The 17,343-nt window shown below is 34.0% G+C and overlaps 1 protein-coding gene across 2 annotated transcripts in view; it reads left to right on the forward strand.

Annotated features, from left to right (window-relative positions):
- The window catches only part of LOC130613997 (homocysteine-responsive endoplasmic reticulum-resident ubiquitin-like domain member 2 protein), a 46,834-nt gene that overhangs the window by 8,972 nt on the left and 20,519 nt on the right, over window positions 1–17,343 (forward strand). For both annotated transcript variants that reach the window (XM_057435376.1, XM_057435377.1), the window contains exons 2-4: window positions 2,802–2,876; window positions 2,944–3,036; window positions 4,769–4,878. In XM_057435376.1, the coding sequence (XP_057291359.1) occupies window positions 2,802–2,876; window positions 2,944–3,036; window positions 4,769–4,878 (278 nt within the window). The remainder of the gene's footprint in view (window positions 1–2,801; window positions 2,877–2,943; window positions 3,037–4,768; window positions 4,879–17,343) is intronic.

The following is a 17,343-nucleotide window of genomic DNA, read 5'->3' on the forward strand; positions in this document are numbered from 1 at the left end:
AATGATTTCATTACGACATACAGAACAGCATTAAAAATTTTTTTGCTCAAAGGGAAACTAATTGCTTAGGCGCTGACATCATAAGGAAAATATATATCATATGACAGATGGTAGAGTAAAATTTCTTCCCTGCATAGTAACAAAAAAATTGATGTGGAACAAGGGTCCACATCAAATATCAATCTAACTCATAAGGATGAGTTCATTTGACATGCCTTTCTTCTGAAAATCTGAATACTTTTCTTAATTCACCTGACTTATTTCTGAAATGCAAAACAGCACTTTCAAGTCCTTAGACCTAGCTATTTAAAAGGACAAACCAGAAGTTAACAGAACTGTGGAAATTAATAAAGCTATAGGTTCACATCAATGTCAATAACTTTGTTATTCCTATGTAAAAACTTATTTTTTATCCATGCAAATACGTTTTGGATAGATTTTCCGAATGAGGACATGCTCTACGCAACATTTTTAATAACCTGAATCTAAAAAGAATGAAGACTAAAGTTAAAACAACGTCTAAAAAATTGTTTTCTTTCAGAATTAAGGAGTGCATTATATATACAACAACGTGAAATGTTGACATAAATTATGTGTTTTTCCACTAATTTCCCATATGGTTTCAAGAAACAATATTAATATTGTAAAAAAGTATGTTTTGTTTTTTAAATTTTTGCTCTGGATGCAGGCTTGTTCAGACAAACATTTGAATTTATGTGTAATGCCGACTCACTCGAAAAAACACCTGTACTTTTCATGACGTATGCGGCTTGTGTTGTTAGGTGTTGGGTAAGACAAGAATATTTATAGTTAATAGATATAAATTAGCTCCTCACATGTTACAGGTTTCTTGTCAACTGACTGCAAAACTAGTACACCCACTGACCATACTTAAACTCTCCATCCTACATCTAAAGCAGAGTCTTTACTAGATCCAAGGTGGTCAGTGGAAAGTAAGGAAAAGACAACAAAACAAACATGGCAGACTCACAGCAAAACAAATGCCATGTTTGCAGGGCAGGGAACACTGAGGTACATAATATAAACTCTATATACAATTCATATATACAATTCATATATACAAAATATATTCTTCAACGCTCTCCCCAACTTTCTGAATATATGGCATTAACTTTAACAAGGAAACGAATCTTTGTGTGTCAACACTAAATTGAATCCAATTACACCTGCTTCAACAGCCAATTGCCTGTGGATTTTTGAACCTCGTAGAGTTTCCCCCGATTCCATCAACCATATCAATTTACTTTGGTACCAACTTTAATGTTTCACCAACATACTTGAATATAGTTCAACTATGTTCAATTTCAAAATTTGTCTTTTCAAAAGTCATTTGCACTATTTGCACTTTTCAGGATCCTGTATTGCAGTTCAGGTAGCAATATCAAGTGACAAGAACATTCTTCTGCATACCAATGTTCATCTTTCAGGTGTGTGAGATCCAAGGTGGTAGCCAATCAATCTCTTCAAAACTGATAATAGGTTCGGTATCTAAACAGTTACATCAGGGAATTCCATGAGACGCGTGCGATCGCACGCGCACGCGCCCACACACGTGCAACAGCTATTCAGGCGTGCGATTCATCGCACGCGTTAATTACGCTCTTTACTCTCGTAAAATAAAAAAAATTAACGAAGGAATTATAAAAGTTGATTTTCTACAGCGTAGTTAATTTCGCCGTTTAAGGCTATGCTTTAAGCATTTAACTATTAAAAACTGTATTCCAAATATCAATCGTTGTACATCGACAGCTTCAACTGTATCATTAAAAACAGTTAATAACCACTTGTGGTTAAATTAAATTTTTTTAAAAACGTTAATTAAACGCCGTGTTTTTTTCCCGTGTTTAAATTAAATGTGTTTTTTTCTGCCTGTGTGAAATTAAATGTATGTTGAACATTTTAATTTAAAATTCCTAACTGTATAAAAGAACATAACATACTTGTTTTACTTTTAAAAATCTAAAGAACAACTTTAAATTTAAAAACAACTCTAAACTATTCCAAACAAGCCGTCTCCCAAAATCTAACAAACAAAACTTGAAACCTCAATAAATAAAAAATGACTCCCATTTTTACCATTTTTATAGATAATAGATAACCCACGGAGAAAATATAACCCTGGGAACAAGGTTGGGGATAAATAGCACTACAAACAAAATGGCAGACCATTGCAGTAAGTGCAACGTGTGGCACGTGTCAGCGTCTCTTCGTCCACTGTTTAAATTTAATTATATGTTATTTACCTATTATAAATTACTTCCTACAACGAACCAAGGTGTTTTGTTAATATATTTAGCACTTTTACACCACTTAACACTCACGGGACTGATAAGAGTGAAATAAACCAGAAAAAAAAAATCGAAAAAACGCACGCGCAAATTTTCTAAAATAGATTTACGCGTGCGATGTGTAGCACGCGTGTTGTTTTCTTCGTGGAATTCCCTGTACATCAACACAATCTGCATTTACAATCTGCTAATGTTCAGTGCAAAGTCTAATAATTTGTAAACACAGCAATTAAAAATGTAAAACACAGCAATTAAAAATGTAAAAATAAACATTAAATGATAAGATTAAATGAGATCACCAGTGCCATGGCTTATCATTTCAGTGAGATACACTGAGATATACATTTTGTGAGCAATCACACCCTATATCACTTATCTATAAAGTTAAACTAATACAAGTATTTAAATTCATCATCTTTCTACAGTGACATCTGTGTCCTTTCTTTTGTAATCTTTCTTTTTTTTTATATCCCATGCTCGCAATCTTTTTAGGCCAGTTCTTCACAGAAGTTGATTTACCTTGGAAAACTTTTACAGGACCATCACCTGCTTAAAGAAGTGTTTGGTGTAAGTATTTGTCTGCACATTTTGTTAGGTAATTTTTATTTATTTACACTTAATTTTTTTTTTTTAGGAATGGGGAACTAGAACCCTCCACCTTGTATGTTCAGAAATGACTGGCTTGGACGAATGTAATTCAAATGGCATTGTAGCTGGTACATCCTTAGTAAGTTTTTTTTCAATTTTAACACTTTCACTCTAATCAATTTATTTTATGAGTATACACCTAGAGAGTGTGGTAAATTTTGATATGCAGATCAAATTTTAAAATCTCATGGAAACCTATTTTATCTTATGGTGTTATTGGGATCACATTTTTTAATTATTTTTCTAATTATGATAATTGTACGAAAACTAGTTTGTTGCGATAATTATATCTTTGGCTACAGAATGCAAAAAGTGAAGAAATATTGAGTGGAATCCTGTGGAAATATTCATAATAAATAAATAAATATTGTAACACAAAATATGCTATATTTTTGGAATCATGTGTTGTTTTGAATAAAAAAAGCAAATTTTTTAGAGCTGAATAAGAGCTTTGCAACCATATGTTTTTCAAAAAACAAAAATTTTACTGAGGGAACTGTTCGACAAAATAAATTTGAATGGTGAATTTTTATGGAAATATTTGATCATCTGTTGAGATTATTTATTTAGCTTTCAGAATTTATCTATTTGTTAGATATTTTAAATATACTGAGTATGTGTCTCAGGGGGTTACTGTTTCCTTATAGGTTTTTTACAGTCATTCGTTGTAGTCGTTCAAATAAGGAGAATACAAAAAATCTGTTTGTTGCGATTGAAATAATGCAGTTCACACTAGCGCTTAAAAAAATGCACATAACAAATAAGACATTTATTTTTAGTTTGATAGTTACTTTACTCCATTTCAGCACTTTTTTATTTAATTTTACTCAATATTATACTTATTCAATGTTTACATTAAATAAGATATTCAATGTTTACATTAAATATTGCACACAAAAAGTTAAATTTTTCTTTCTCATCAACTTTGTTGTCAATTTGAAATTCCAAACCTTTTTTGGCAATTGTATTTCGGAATCTGATTGGTTGATAGATTCCCATTCGCCGTGGTAGTTGCACCTATTCCAACTACTGCGACCCATGCTGGCGAATGAAAGAACATTACATAGTATGCTAAAAATAAAAATTGCGCATGTGCAGATTCCTTGTCGATTATTTGTGCGACTATGCTGATTGATGTATGGACCCGGGTTAAGGTGAAAATCAGGGAAAGTTGATATTGTTTTTAAATAATTTGCTGCAAACCCTTTGAGCAACCTAGTTATCTGCAACAGTTGAATTTACTTACAATCAGTAAGAAAAATTGTTGGTAAAAAATTGTTGGCAAATGAGCACAAATTTTAAAGTCCAACGCCACAAGTAGATAACTACTTGTGGCACTGGACTTGGCTATTTCTATATTAGATTTACAGAATTTGAACTTGTCAAAGTGTAATTGTTAATGTTCACAGCAGACTTAGGATCTAAAGTTATTTGGTTTAATCCAAACTTTAAAGCTGTGCTAATTGTTACTGACATCAGCATGACCCTTTTTTCCAATATTTGGGCACTTTGTGGCACCTGATGTGGATTATTCCGCAACTAGATTCCCCAATGTTAGGAAGTGTGAATAGCGTATTGTAAATGCTGTTTAGCATGCCTACGCATACACAGAAGTTGCACCTTCGCAGACTCTGGCTGCGGAGTGTTGGCGAGTTAATTACACTTGCCATTCTTTAAAACTGCCCATAAGACTGCCGTTTTGCGAACTTTTTTGTTACTAATTGTACTTTTGTCAAAATTATTGTTACTGATTGTAGTTCTGTCAAATTATTTGTTACTGATTGTAGTTTTGTCACTTTTTATATGTGTAGGCTGATCCTGTGTCTAGTGAAGCAGAACCTACTCCATCTGGGGTTACAACAACTGAAAGTAACGCTGATGGACTTCGATACAGAGGTTATGTTTATCAAAGCGTACCAGGGTAAACATTGCATTTTTACAAATAAAAATTTGATTAAACTACTTTTTAGTTAGTACTTCAGGGCAGTTTAAACTCTTGCCAAGTAGAATTGGGACTTCTTAAAAGATGAGTGTCAGGCAAGTCTTCACATCTTTACTTCAAATTCGAAAATTTAATTTATTTGCATTCTTTATTTCCCACGAATTTTTTCAAGTATTCGGGTCAAATTAAATCAGGACCACACCTTTTTTAACTATCTTATTACTTAGCGTGGATTTAATTTTGCACAACTAGAGAATACCCTTTTCCCAAATTTTTTTTTCAAAACATGAAAACGATGCTAGATGTATCATATTTGTCAGACAATGTTAAAACCAGAACCAGCTAAGAATATTTCTGTGGAGAAACAAGAAAGCTCTAAAGGAGTGGCATGTACCTTGTAAATGCACATATCACTTTGAGGCCAAATAGCTTGGAAACAAGAGGGTGACGTCAGTTAATTTTCATCGCACAGGTAACTAGGGACACCCTGGAACCAAATTGGATAAGTTTTCAAAACTTAAATTCCTGAATTTGTTTTGGAATGGACAGGTTGATGACGTCATCAAAAGACCTTTAAAGCCCTATATCTGTTAGTCAAAAGTACATGAACCTATAACTTTCGAAAAATGGTTACCCTGAACACACAAAAATTTAATCAAGAAAAGTCAAAGTGAAAAAGTAAAGTTGTTTAAAAAAGTATGTTTGAAAAAGAAAGAAAAGTCCAAGTGAAGAAGTGTCGGGTTATAAAGTATAAAAGGTTAGCTAAACGTATAAATAGAAAAGTTAAGTTAGAAGCTACAAGAAGTTACTTCAGGTGTAAAGAGTGGAGCTAGATCTAATAAAGTAAAGTTGGAGTAGAAAATGAAGGCTAAAATTTGAAGTGGATTAAAATTTACACAAGATTGGAATTCAGAAAATTCCTAAAGTGTTATAATTTACTGCGTTTTTTATAAAAAAGCTGGCATATTTGTTTACTTTTTTTGCATAATTTATGTTTCCACTGGTGCATAACTAATGTATTTTTTCCTGGAATTCAAAATGCTACATTAAGCTGGCTATAAAATAAATTTACTGGCGAAACGGAAAACTTTGGTTTGTTAAACTTAGTGCAATGTTAAATTCTTACATTTCTATTGTTTCTCTTTATATGTGTTTTACTATGCATAAATTACTAGCAGTTCAACTATATTTAACTGGGTGTCTACTGTTAGCTAATGTTAGCTTTAAGCTCCATCCATTGCTAGCTCTAACCTATGATTTATGTTGTTATTCCTTTCCCCCTTTTTACCTATCTATAGCTACCTTAGTAGTCAGCCTTAGGGATCTTTTTGAGCACAAATTTTGATGTAATAAGCTAACAAATTTTGTAAAATCTAAAGTGTGTGTGTAAGTGTGGTTATTTTTATGGTTTTGTTTTTGACCTCCTGTTAATCATTTGTGAGCCTGCATAACTTTGGGTTAAACTTTTTCATAAGAGGATGGTATGGTTGTCCATTTATATCGTTCGTGTTTGCAAACTGCTGTTTTTTTGAAATTTTGTGTAAACTTTTGTGGAATAAGCCACATGGTGTAAGCTGATGTTTTTTATATTTTGTGTTATTGTGTTTGCTGGGGATAACTGTATGTGATGTCAGTTTTGCCGGAAGAAAATTCGATTGCTTCCGTTTTTGTTTTGAAGTGTCAGAGGAGAACAATTTGCAAAGAGTAAATTCAAAATCGGCAAGAATTAGTTCCTTCAACATAAATTTTGACACCAATGTCAAAAACCAGAGTTTGGAACACATTAAATTTCAATCTAAAAATGGGCGAGAACTGTATGCACTGAAATAACTGATTTTTCTATAGTTAAATTTGATGTGTTCCAAATCCTTTTTAGTGTAAGATTTTATGGGTGAAGACAATATAGAACATGCCAAAGAATTTGTTGATTTGAAATTTACTCATTGCTCAAGTTTGTGTTGTTACTGGTTGATTTTTACATTTTGTAGAAGTTTTTTTGGAGGAAGACGGCATGCAACCGAAATGACTGATTTTTCTAGATTTAAATTTGACGTTTTCTGAAATATGGCGTTTTGATATATTTTGTATAACCTTTTAGTAGAAAGACGTTAAGAACTTATTTTCATTGGTTTGGGCTTACTCTTGCAAGCGTGTTTTTTTGACATTTCACATTAAAAAGGTTTTCAACATAACAGCTTAAGATATACATATTTGATATGCCTTATTTCTGACGTTGTTATTATTGGTGTCATAAATGTCAGTGTTGCAACTTTCTACATTTTACACCTTGCAAGCTGTTGTTTTAATTTTTGTGTAGGGTTTTGTGGGGAGGATTTAATGCGATTTGACATTTTCTTGAAGTCTTGAAGAATATTTTTTTTATAGGAATTCACCTTGCAAAAGTCCTATTTTTACATTTTCAGATTTTTTTTGTGAAAGGCACTATGCAATATGCTGAAATATTTGCTGACGTTAAGGCTAAATAACTTGGAAACGATTGGAAATAACTGACGTCATATCCTATTGGGTTAACTATGGACCATCTGGGAGAAATTTCATAAAGCTTGGTCAACCCACCCGTTTCGGAATAAACGGATAGATGACGTCATCAAAAAACCTTTAAACCCCAATATCTTTGTAACTGTTCGTCAAGAGTAAACGATCCTATACATTTTCTTAATCAGTGTTTCAAGATCTATACGCTGTAACAGGTATACAAATTTAAAAATTTTTTTGTACATTGGTCAGACATTGCTGACATCGGCCAAATATTTAAACTCCTATGTCTCCTAAACTGCTGATCAAAACCGCGTAATCCTGTATATTTTTTATCTGTCTTTTAAGCTCCACACAATACAGGTAATGGCTAAAGATATTGTGCGAAAAAATCTTTGCGCATTAACGGTTCATTGCTGACATCATCAAAATTCAAATGACGGATCTTTGTTATTTCTTTTTTTTGTCTAAGTTGTCTGGGTTTTTCCACGTCCCTAAGGGATCATCTCCACGATCGTTTCAAAAATAATCGTTTCAATTCGTATAGATTTTTTTTAAATGATCTCTATACGAATTTGAAACGAATTTAAAATATTTTTTGCCAAAAAAGTTGTTTCAAATTCGTTTCAAAATAATCATTTCGATATAACGAAAATCGTTTCGCAATCGTTTCGTATTCGTTTCCTAATTGTCTCACAATATCAAAATCAATTCGTTTCAACAGTTTTTTAAATTCGTTTCAGTTCAAATCGTTTCAAAATCGCTTCAAATTTAACAACATTATCATTATTATGTTTATCACACGCACCGATTTCTAAAGAAAATTTATTATTAAATTATTTAAAATATATATATACATCGATCTACGACGAAGTTTTCTCTACACACGATCGTGTTTTGATAATTTCTAAACGATCTATGGCGATGTTTTCGGTTCTTACGATCGCGTATTGATAATTTTTAAACAATCTATGACAATGCTTTTGCTTTCTAAGATTGCGTATTGATAATTTTTAAACGATCTATAGCAATGCTTTTGCTTTATAAGATCGTGTTTTGATGGTTTTTAAACGATCTACGGCGTTGTTTTCGCTTCTTACGATCGTGTATTTATAATTTTTCAACTATCTATGGCGATCTTTTCGCTTCCTACGATCGTGTTTTGATGGTTTTTAAACGATCTACGGCAATGTTTTTGCTTCTTACGATCGTGTTTTGATGGTTTTTAAACGATGTACGGTGATGAACGAGATCGTAAGAAGCTAAAACATCACCGTAATCGTTAAAAAATTATCAAAAAACGATTGTAAGAAGCGAAAACATCGCCGGAGATCGTTTAAACACCAAAAAACAAGATCGTAAGAAGCTAAAAAATCGCCGCATATCGTTAAAAAATTATCAAAACACGATTGTAAGAAGCTAAAATATCGCCGTAGATCGTTTAGAAAGTATCAAAACGCCATCGTAAGAAGCGGAAACATTGTCGTAGATCGTTTTAAAACCCATCAAAAAGGAATTGTAGATAGTTAAAACGTTGATGTAATTCGCTTGAGAACTATGAAAGTCGCCATAGTTTTTTTAAAAACTATCAAAACGAGATCATTTATTTGATTTCGAAACTACGTAGTTTCATCACCCCATTCAATGAAAGTCTTGTGCATATTTTTGTGACGGCTGTCGAAGTGAGAAAGGAATGTTTAAAAATAGTTTCAAGCAATTAATTTATCACGTTTTTGATTGTTTTTTAATTGTTTTGGGAGAACAATTTGGTTCAGAATTCGTTTCGAAATTCGTTTCAAAAGTTTTTTCTGCATTCGTTTCAAAGTAGTTTCAAAATCGTTTCCCATTCGTATCCCATTCGCTTCCACTTTGTTTCATTTAAAAGCTTACAGTTTAAAATAAAATTCAATCCTTTCACAAACATCATCATCATCATTCTCGGCTTAACGTCCGTTTTCCATGCTAGCATGGGTTGGACGGGGTATATTAATGACCCTTTTCCAATCTGATGTAGACTGTGTTAAACCTAAACTCAACTTCCTCTCTATCAAGTCTGTCCTTATAACCTCCTGCCAAGTCTTTCTCGGTCTGCCTCTGGGCTTTGCCCCATTCAATCTTCTTATCTGGATAACATCTTTAATTCTACGGATACTTAGCCTGCTTCTTAGCTCATCTGAACTCTTTCTGTCTCTCAGACTGGCGTTACACATCCACCTAACCATTCTCATATCATTCCTTTCTAAACAGTCAAGATCTTCCTGCTTCACTGCCCATGTCTCACTACCGTACAACATAACACTTCTTACACAGGCCTCATACTACCAGTTACTACCAACCCCTTTTCTGCAAACTCCACAAGGTCACTTTCCAACTTCAAGGTCACACTTGGCTGCAATGCTACTAGTCATGACTTTAGACTTTGCTGTGTTCACCCTTAGTCCTTTCTCTTCTAGTCCTTTCTTCAACTAATTCTTCCATTGACTCTGCTATGAGAACCAAATCATCTGCATACAATAACAATAACTCCCATGGACAACCTGTTCTGAACTCCATCGACAGTGCTTGTAAGACTAGAACAAACAACAAAGGACTAAGTACAGAACCCTGATGTACACCAACATTTACACTAAATTCATCACTAAGTGAATCGTTAACGATTTTAAAAAATGATGATACGATCTCGAAACGATCGTAATCGTTTCAACTCGTATAAAATGTGAAACGATCGAGGACACGGTCCCTAATCGACTAGTATATAATAATAATACAAAGACTGTATCTGTCTTTAACAGGCAAAGTGGATGTGTTAAGTTTTCTTTGATGTAGCTGAAAAAAATTATGTTCCAATCATGAATTTTTTTAAGGTTAATTTAACGTCAATACCTTAACTTAACTTAATAAAGCCATTACAATGCACTTAAAACTTTGAGGCCAAACCACTGGAAACGAGGTGGTAACGTCAATCATTTTTCACTGCTTTGGTAGCTACGTACAACCTAGAACTAAGTTGGGTAAGTTTCTCAAACCTGGATCCTCGAATCCGTTTTGGAATGAACGGATTGTTGACGTAATCAAAGAACAGTATACATGATTCTATACATTTTCTTGATCAGGTTTTTCGATTGGGTGTCCCTGCTCTCCAGTGGAGGATTTGAAGTATCGTATGTAGAGAAAGAATGTTGTGTAGGTAAAGGAATGACCTAAGAAACAAGGGCTTCATCTGACGCACAGCCCTTGTTTCTTATACCGCTTTCTGCTCGGGTGGTGAAATTGATCCATGATAGAATCAAAACAACCCGACCTGGCGTCAGCAGTCGGTCATTATGAAGGGTCTGTTTACAATGAAAGGGTTACCTTTCTCGATTTGTTTGTTGGCCATGCTTAACAGATTTGGTGAGTGATCGATAACAAACCACGTGCGATGATTAGTGAGGTGAATAGGAAAAGGGAAAATATGTGCTTTGCCATTGCTAAGAAAGACTAAGTTACATGATTTTATGGGTGATATCATTGGTAGGTGAAAGGCACCTATAATAGTAAGATTTTAATTGGTTGAGAGAAACACTGCGCCTCGGGTAAGTGACGTAATGTACAGTTTGTGACTAGCAAATATAAAACAAGGCAGATGGGCCATGCTGGAGATGTGGAACATGCGCACCTAGGACAGAACAGAAAACTAAGCTAACGACCGAGCAAACAGTCAATATAATGTGCACAAGGATATAGGCTTCTCTATAGGGGTAAAGGAAATGGCAATGTACTCAAACACTCTTCCCTGTTGTGTATACGGACTCTTTAAAGGCGGATCCACCGCAGAGCATTATTATTATTATTATTATTATTATTTAACGAATGTTTATACAGGATTTGCATGTCAGTATATAAAACACTGTTATAAATATGCGTCCTGAAAATAAAATGTTAAAAATATTAATATTCATTTAAAATGGTTATATACAATAGATAAAAAGTAAATATGTAATGTGAAGATTATGTATATTTGTACGGAATAAAATGAGAGACAAAAAGAGAGAAAGACTATATCGAGAAAAACAGGGAAACAAACTAAGAAACTGTCACAAAACGGTGCACTATATAGAGTCCTCAGTTAAAAAAGAATGTTAACACAAAACTCAAAAAACTCAAAAAGATTGTGTCAAAAGCTAAACCAGGCTGTATGGAAAACACACTCACAAATACACTTATCAAACAAAATGTGCTTGACACAAAGCTTTAAATTCCTCAAAAATTTCACATTGCCTAATTCCAATGGGTAAAGAGTTGAATAAACTCACACCCATTGAAAAGAAGCTTCCCTTTGCAAATTCTAATTTCACTTTAGGTATAAATAAAAGAAAACCGTTGTTTCTTGTTGTTCTTTGATGACGCTTCACAGTGAAGTAGTCTTGAAAGTTATCACAGACATTACCATCCAAACATTTTTTAACAAACAGCACAGCTCGTTTTTCAATTTCTTTTCTGATCTCAGGAACATTTTGTTGAGTCAGAATTCTAGCACGATTGTCAATGGATTCGAGTCTCTTTATTTGAGTATCACTGAATTTGAGCTGAACGTTACTGCAATAGGATAATCCTGGTAAAATAATAGCTGTGTAGATCTTTCTAACAGCATTTGCAGTAAGACCCATTTTGAGTGAACTTAACAAACGTAGCTTGTTCGAAGCTCTTTTGTAAATCGTGTTGAAGTTTTCGTTCATGTTCAAAGATGGATCCAAAACAGTACCAAGATACTTATAATGTGTAGTTGAAGATATTGGAACGTCATTGTAATATAAATTCATTTGTCGTGAATACATCGAGAGTCGTTTTTGAGTTCCAAATACCATTGACTCGGTCTTTCCTTTTCTGAGATTTATTACTAATTCGTTATCTTTGAGATATTCGGCTATCTTCTCGAGATCGTAATTGAACTTGTCTTCGATGTCTTGTAACCGTTTGCTCGCAAAATATAACACCGTGTCATCTGCAAACTCTATGACTTCAGAATATTTAACGCACTCTTCAAAGTCATTGAAATAAAGTAAAAACAAGATAGGTCCTAAGATGGATCCTTGTGGTACACCACAGACAATACTTTTCTCTTCGGATGCTACGTTGTTTACTACGCAATACTGCTTTCTATTGAAGAGGTAGTCTGAGAACCAATTCAAAGCAATTCCTTTAATACCATAAGAACATAATTTTGACAGTAATAATTCATGACTAAGAGTGTCAAATGCTTTTGACAAGTCAACAAAAATTGCACCAACTAGATTGCCACTGTCTACTTCTTTCCTGATGTTGTCCGTTAATAACGTAGTCGCCATCTCCGTTGATCGTTTTCGACGGTACCCAAATTGATTTCGAGAAAGTAAGTTATTTGATTCTAGATAATCAATTAATTGGTGATGAACAGCACGTTCTAGAATCTTGGAAACTATAGGAAGAACTGAGATAGGTCGATAGTTTGTTTCTTCAGATGAGTTTCCTCCCTTAAAAAGTGGCGTAACTTTTGCGATTTTCCAGTCCGACGGTATTGTACTGGTACGCAGCGACAGGTTTATAATGAATGCTAATGGTTGAGAAAGGAGTGTAGCAGCATCTTTCAAAACACCCGGTGGTATGTCATCTGCACCGGTGGCTTTCTTTCTCTTCAAAGATTTTAATTCTTTTTCGACAAACACTTTCGTGACGTAATGAAAATGAAAGAGTTTATCAGTCCTGGTCGAAATTATTGGAGTATATCTCCATATAAGGTTTCGTAATGGAAAAGCGACGTCCTTCAATTTTCTAGCGCAATCTGAAAAGTATCGACAAAATTTGTTAGCGTAAAGAAGTTTCTCAGCTGCATCCGGCTTATCACTATTTGTTGGAGATGATGACTTTCCTGCAGGAAATATGCTTTTGATTGTTTTCCAAAACTTACGAGGATTATCCCGGTTTTCCACTAACAAGTTTTTCTGATAACCATTTCTTGCAACTCGAATTTTGTTGTTACAAAGATTTTTTAATTGTCTGTACAAACACCAATCTGACGCTTTCTTCGTTTTTCGTGCCTTTCTCAAGAGTTTATCTCGATTGTTCATATGTTTCTTAATTTCAGCACTCAACCACGGACAGGAACGTCCTTTTACCATTTTGGTTATAACGGGAGCGTGCTTGTCGATTATAGCATGTACTGTTGTTTTAAAATATTCCCAGGAACTTTCCACGGAACTCATTTCATACATAGGTTGCCAATCATGATTATTTATGTCTGTGTTCAATTTTTCAGGGTCATATTTGTTGTAATTTCGACATCGTGTGGTGCGCGATTTAAACTTTTGATGGTTAACTTTTCTTACGCAACCAATACAATCGTGATCACTCAGACTCAGAGGTAGAACGTCCGTGTGGGAGATCGTCGAACTTTTGTTAGTAAATATCACATCAATTAATGTTTCAGTGTCTTGCGTTATTCTCGTGGGCTTTTTTACGAGCTGTACAAATGATTGCAATTTGAATATATCTTTGATTTCACGATGATCACCTTGTTTCAAATAATTCACATTAACATCGCCCATAATGATTGTTTCTAGTGTTAATTTATTAACAGCTATTAACATTTCTCTTAAAATTTCGTTAAAACGAGAATTCGGATATAGAGATGAGTCAGGGGGTCTATACATACAGCATATAAGAAAACTTTTTGCGTTTTTCGGAAAAATTTCGAGCCAGATACATTCAATGTCATTCGCCTCTAGATCTTCCCTCCTTTTCCATGTCAATTGTTCCGATATATACGCGCGGGAGTACATGATTTATCAAAACAATGCCTGCGACCCAAGCTGGCTGTATTTGCTGGAGTAGCAAATTTGGCAAATGTACATTGGATTGTTGAACTACGTGGCAAGTAGAGTCTGTGCAGGGCCAAATGCCCAAGAAAGGGCGGGCAAACTGAAATTAAAATAGCCAAAGGAGCAATTCTAAAACCGAAAATACGAGTGAAAACATAAAAGTGGATAACAAAATTTGATGAAATAACAAAAATTGTATTGACAGTCGTGTTATATAATAGAAGGTATAATATGTATTATGCATACCATGTTAATATGTTACAAATAGAATAATATCCATTTTATTTGATCCATACCAAGTGATAGTGGTAAATGTTTGTTATACATTTCATTTCATAAGGATACAGCCGGTATCGCAGAAGTTTGCTTTGGTAAAACCTCCACATGGATTGCGGTTAGCTAGGCTATGTTCTCATGTCGTTTTAGTATAAAAATCGCAATATCGCTGTTTCCTGGAGTTTTAAAACGGTTTTTTCGTATTATGGTGGGTTACTTCGGTAAAACTTCCACAGTAATTGCTGTTAGCTTAGCTGCATTCCCATGTTGTTTTAGTATAAAAAAAATCGTATTATGGCTGTTTCCCAGGCGTTTCATAATGTTTTTTTCGTATTGTTGTCTAACCCAGTGTCGTAATATCTTATTTGATACTGGCTAACAAAACAAACGTCATTTTCAAACGGTAGGTGATTGGAATTTACAATGTTCCGTCATTATTGTTACAGCATTGTTTATATTTACCAACATGATAGTAGGTTTTATGCATCAATTTTTAATTTAATTGGAAATGAAGATGTATGTGTCAATGCCGAGGGATCCATATCAGCGATTCAGAGGCAGAAAACGTGTTAGGATGGGGCCTAAAAAGATATAGATTAACATATCTTCTTACAGAAGTTATGGTAATCTATCTGTTCTAGCATGATAGCTAGTTATGTAAATACAAAGGGATTGGTAGCTAGGTGGTTCGTGTTATAGTAAATAATCTTTAGAATTTTCGGGTTTATTTTTAGTCTTATACTTCTAATTCATTTTGGGTTTGTGATTACTAGCGAGACCCAGTAAATCCTACGGTCGGAAGCTTATATAACCCATGCCTTGACAAGCAAATCTTTGATATTTTTATGCCGCATAGTTGCCAATTGGAGAGTCAGGCCAGATTTTATTGAGCTTTTGGTCACTCTCTATAAGGTGCCAATGTATATTAATAATTTTTTTGATTGTACTATTGTCCTTGGAGTAATGTGTGAGGAAAACCAGATATCTTTGAGTATTAACTGTTTTAGGTGTATCGTGATAAAGTACTTCCATTTGTGATAAATCTTTTATTTTTTTCAAGTTTTCTCGTATTAGTTTTTTGGGGTATCCTCGGTTTTTTTAACGTCAATAGCTTAATTTAACCTAATAAAGCCATTACAATGCACTTAAAACTTTAACAACTTGAAACAAGGTGGTGACGTCAATCATTTTTCACTGCGTGGGTAGCTAGTACAACCTGGAACCAAATTGGGTAAGTTTCCCAAACCTGGGTCCCCCAATCCGTTTCGGAATAAACGGATTGTTGACTTCATCAAAGAATGTTTGAATCTTGTGATGCTCTCTAGGAAAATCGACCGCTTCTATTTTTAATTCGTATTTTTAAAACAATAGAATTCTGTATTTCCTATTTTTAAAAATACGAATTGCGTATTTAAAAATACGCGTATTTTTTTAAAAACCGTATTTCGTATTTTCAAAAAATACGAGATTTTTTAATACGAATTTCGTATTTTTGAAAATACGCAATTCGTTTCAAAAAATACGTATTTCTTAAAATACGCATTTCTTAAAATACGCTGTGATTTAAAATTTGAAAACATAAAAAATGTAAGGGATCGTCTCCGAGATCTTCTCATTTTTGAATTGAAACGATTTTCATTATATAGGAATCGTTTCATTATTTTTTTTACATCGTCTCACAATCGTATTATGAAACGAATTAAATGTTTTAATTTTTTTTTCACGAAACGATTATATAATTTCATACGAAAAATGAAACGATTTTGAAACAATATTGTGAAAAAAAGTTTGAAACGATTTGATACGATTGTCAAAATATCGAAAGTAAGACGATGCTAAAGGTACATGACGCATTATTGAAACGAATTTTGAAATAAATGAACTAATTAAAAACAAATTTAACTTGTGAAATATAAACTTGTCTTTTCTTTAAAAAGTTGCCGTAATCATAGTCGTAACCGTAATGACAAGAAAATGTGTATATGAAGTTTTAAAGTTGCCGTATTTCCTTCTAAAATGACGAGAAAACGTCCCTGCGAAGCTTTAAGGTTGCCGCATTTCATTCTAAAATGACGAGAAAACGTCCCTGCGAAGCTCTTAAGTTGCCGTATTTCATTCTAAAATGACGAGAAACGTCCCTGCGAAGCTCTTAAGTTGCCGTATTTCATTCTAAAATGACGAGAAACGTCCCTGCGAGGCATCAAAGTTGCCGTATTTCATTCTAAAATAACGAAAAACATCTCTGCAAAGCTTTAAGGTTGCCGTATTTCATTTTAAAATGACGAGAAAACATCTCTGCGAAGCTCTAAAGTGGTCGTATTTCATTTTAAAATGACGAGAAAACATCTCTGCGAAGCTCTAAAGTTGCCGTATTTCATTCTAAAATGACGAGAAAACGTCCCTGCGAAGCTCTAAAGTGGTCGTATTTCATTTTAAAATGACGAGAAAACATCTCTGCGAAGCTCTAAAGTTGCCGTATTTCATTCTAAAATGACGAGAAAACGTCCCTGCGAAGCTCTAAAGTTTCCGTATTTCGTTCTAAAATGACGAGAAAACGTCCCTGCGAAGCTCTTAGGTTGCCGTATTTCGTTCTAAAATGACGAAAAAATGTGCCTGCGAAGCTCTACAGTTGCCATATTTCGTTCTAAAGTGACGAGAAAACGTCTCTGCGAAGCTATAAGTTGCCGTATTTCCTTCTAAAATGACGAGAAAACGTCCCTGCGCAGCTTTAAAGTTGCGGTATTTCGTTCTAAAATGACGAGTAAACTTTCCTGTGAAGCTCTAAAGTTGCCGTATTTCATTCTAAAATGTCGAGAAAACTTTCCTGTGAAGCTTT

The sequence above is a fragment of the Hydractinia symbiolongicarpus genome, chromosome 11 (genome assembly GCF_029227915.1).
Source record: "Hydractinia symbiolongicarpus strain clone_291-10 chromosome 11, HSymV2.1, whole genome shotgun sequence".
NCBI lineage: Eukaryota > Metazoa > Cnidaria > Hydrozoa > Anthoathecata > Hydractiniidae > Hydractinia > Hydractinia symbiolongicarpus.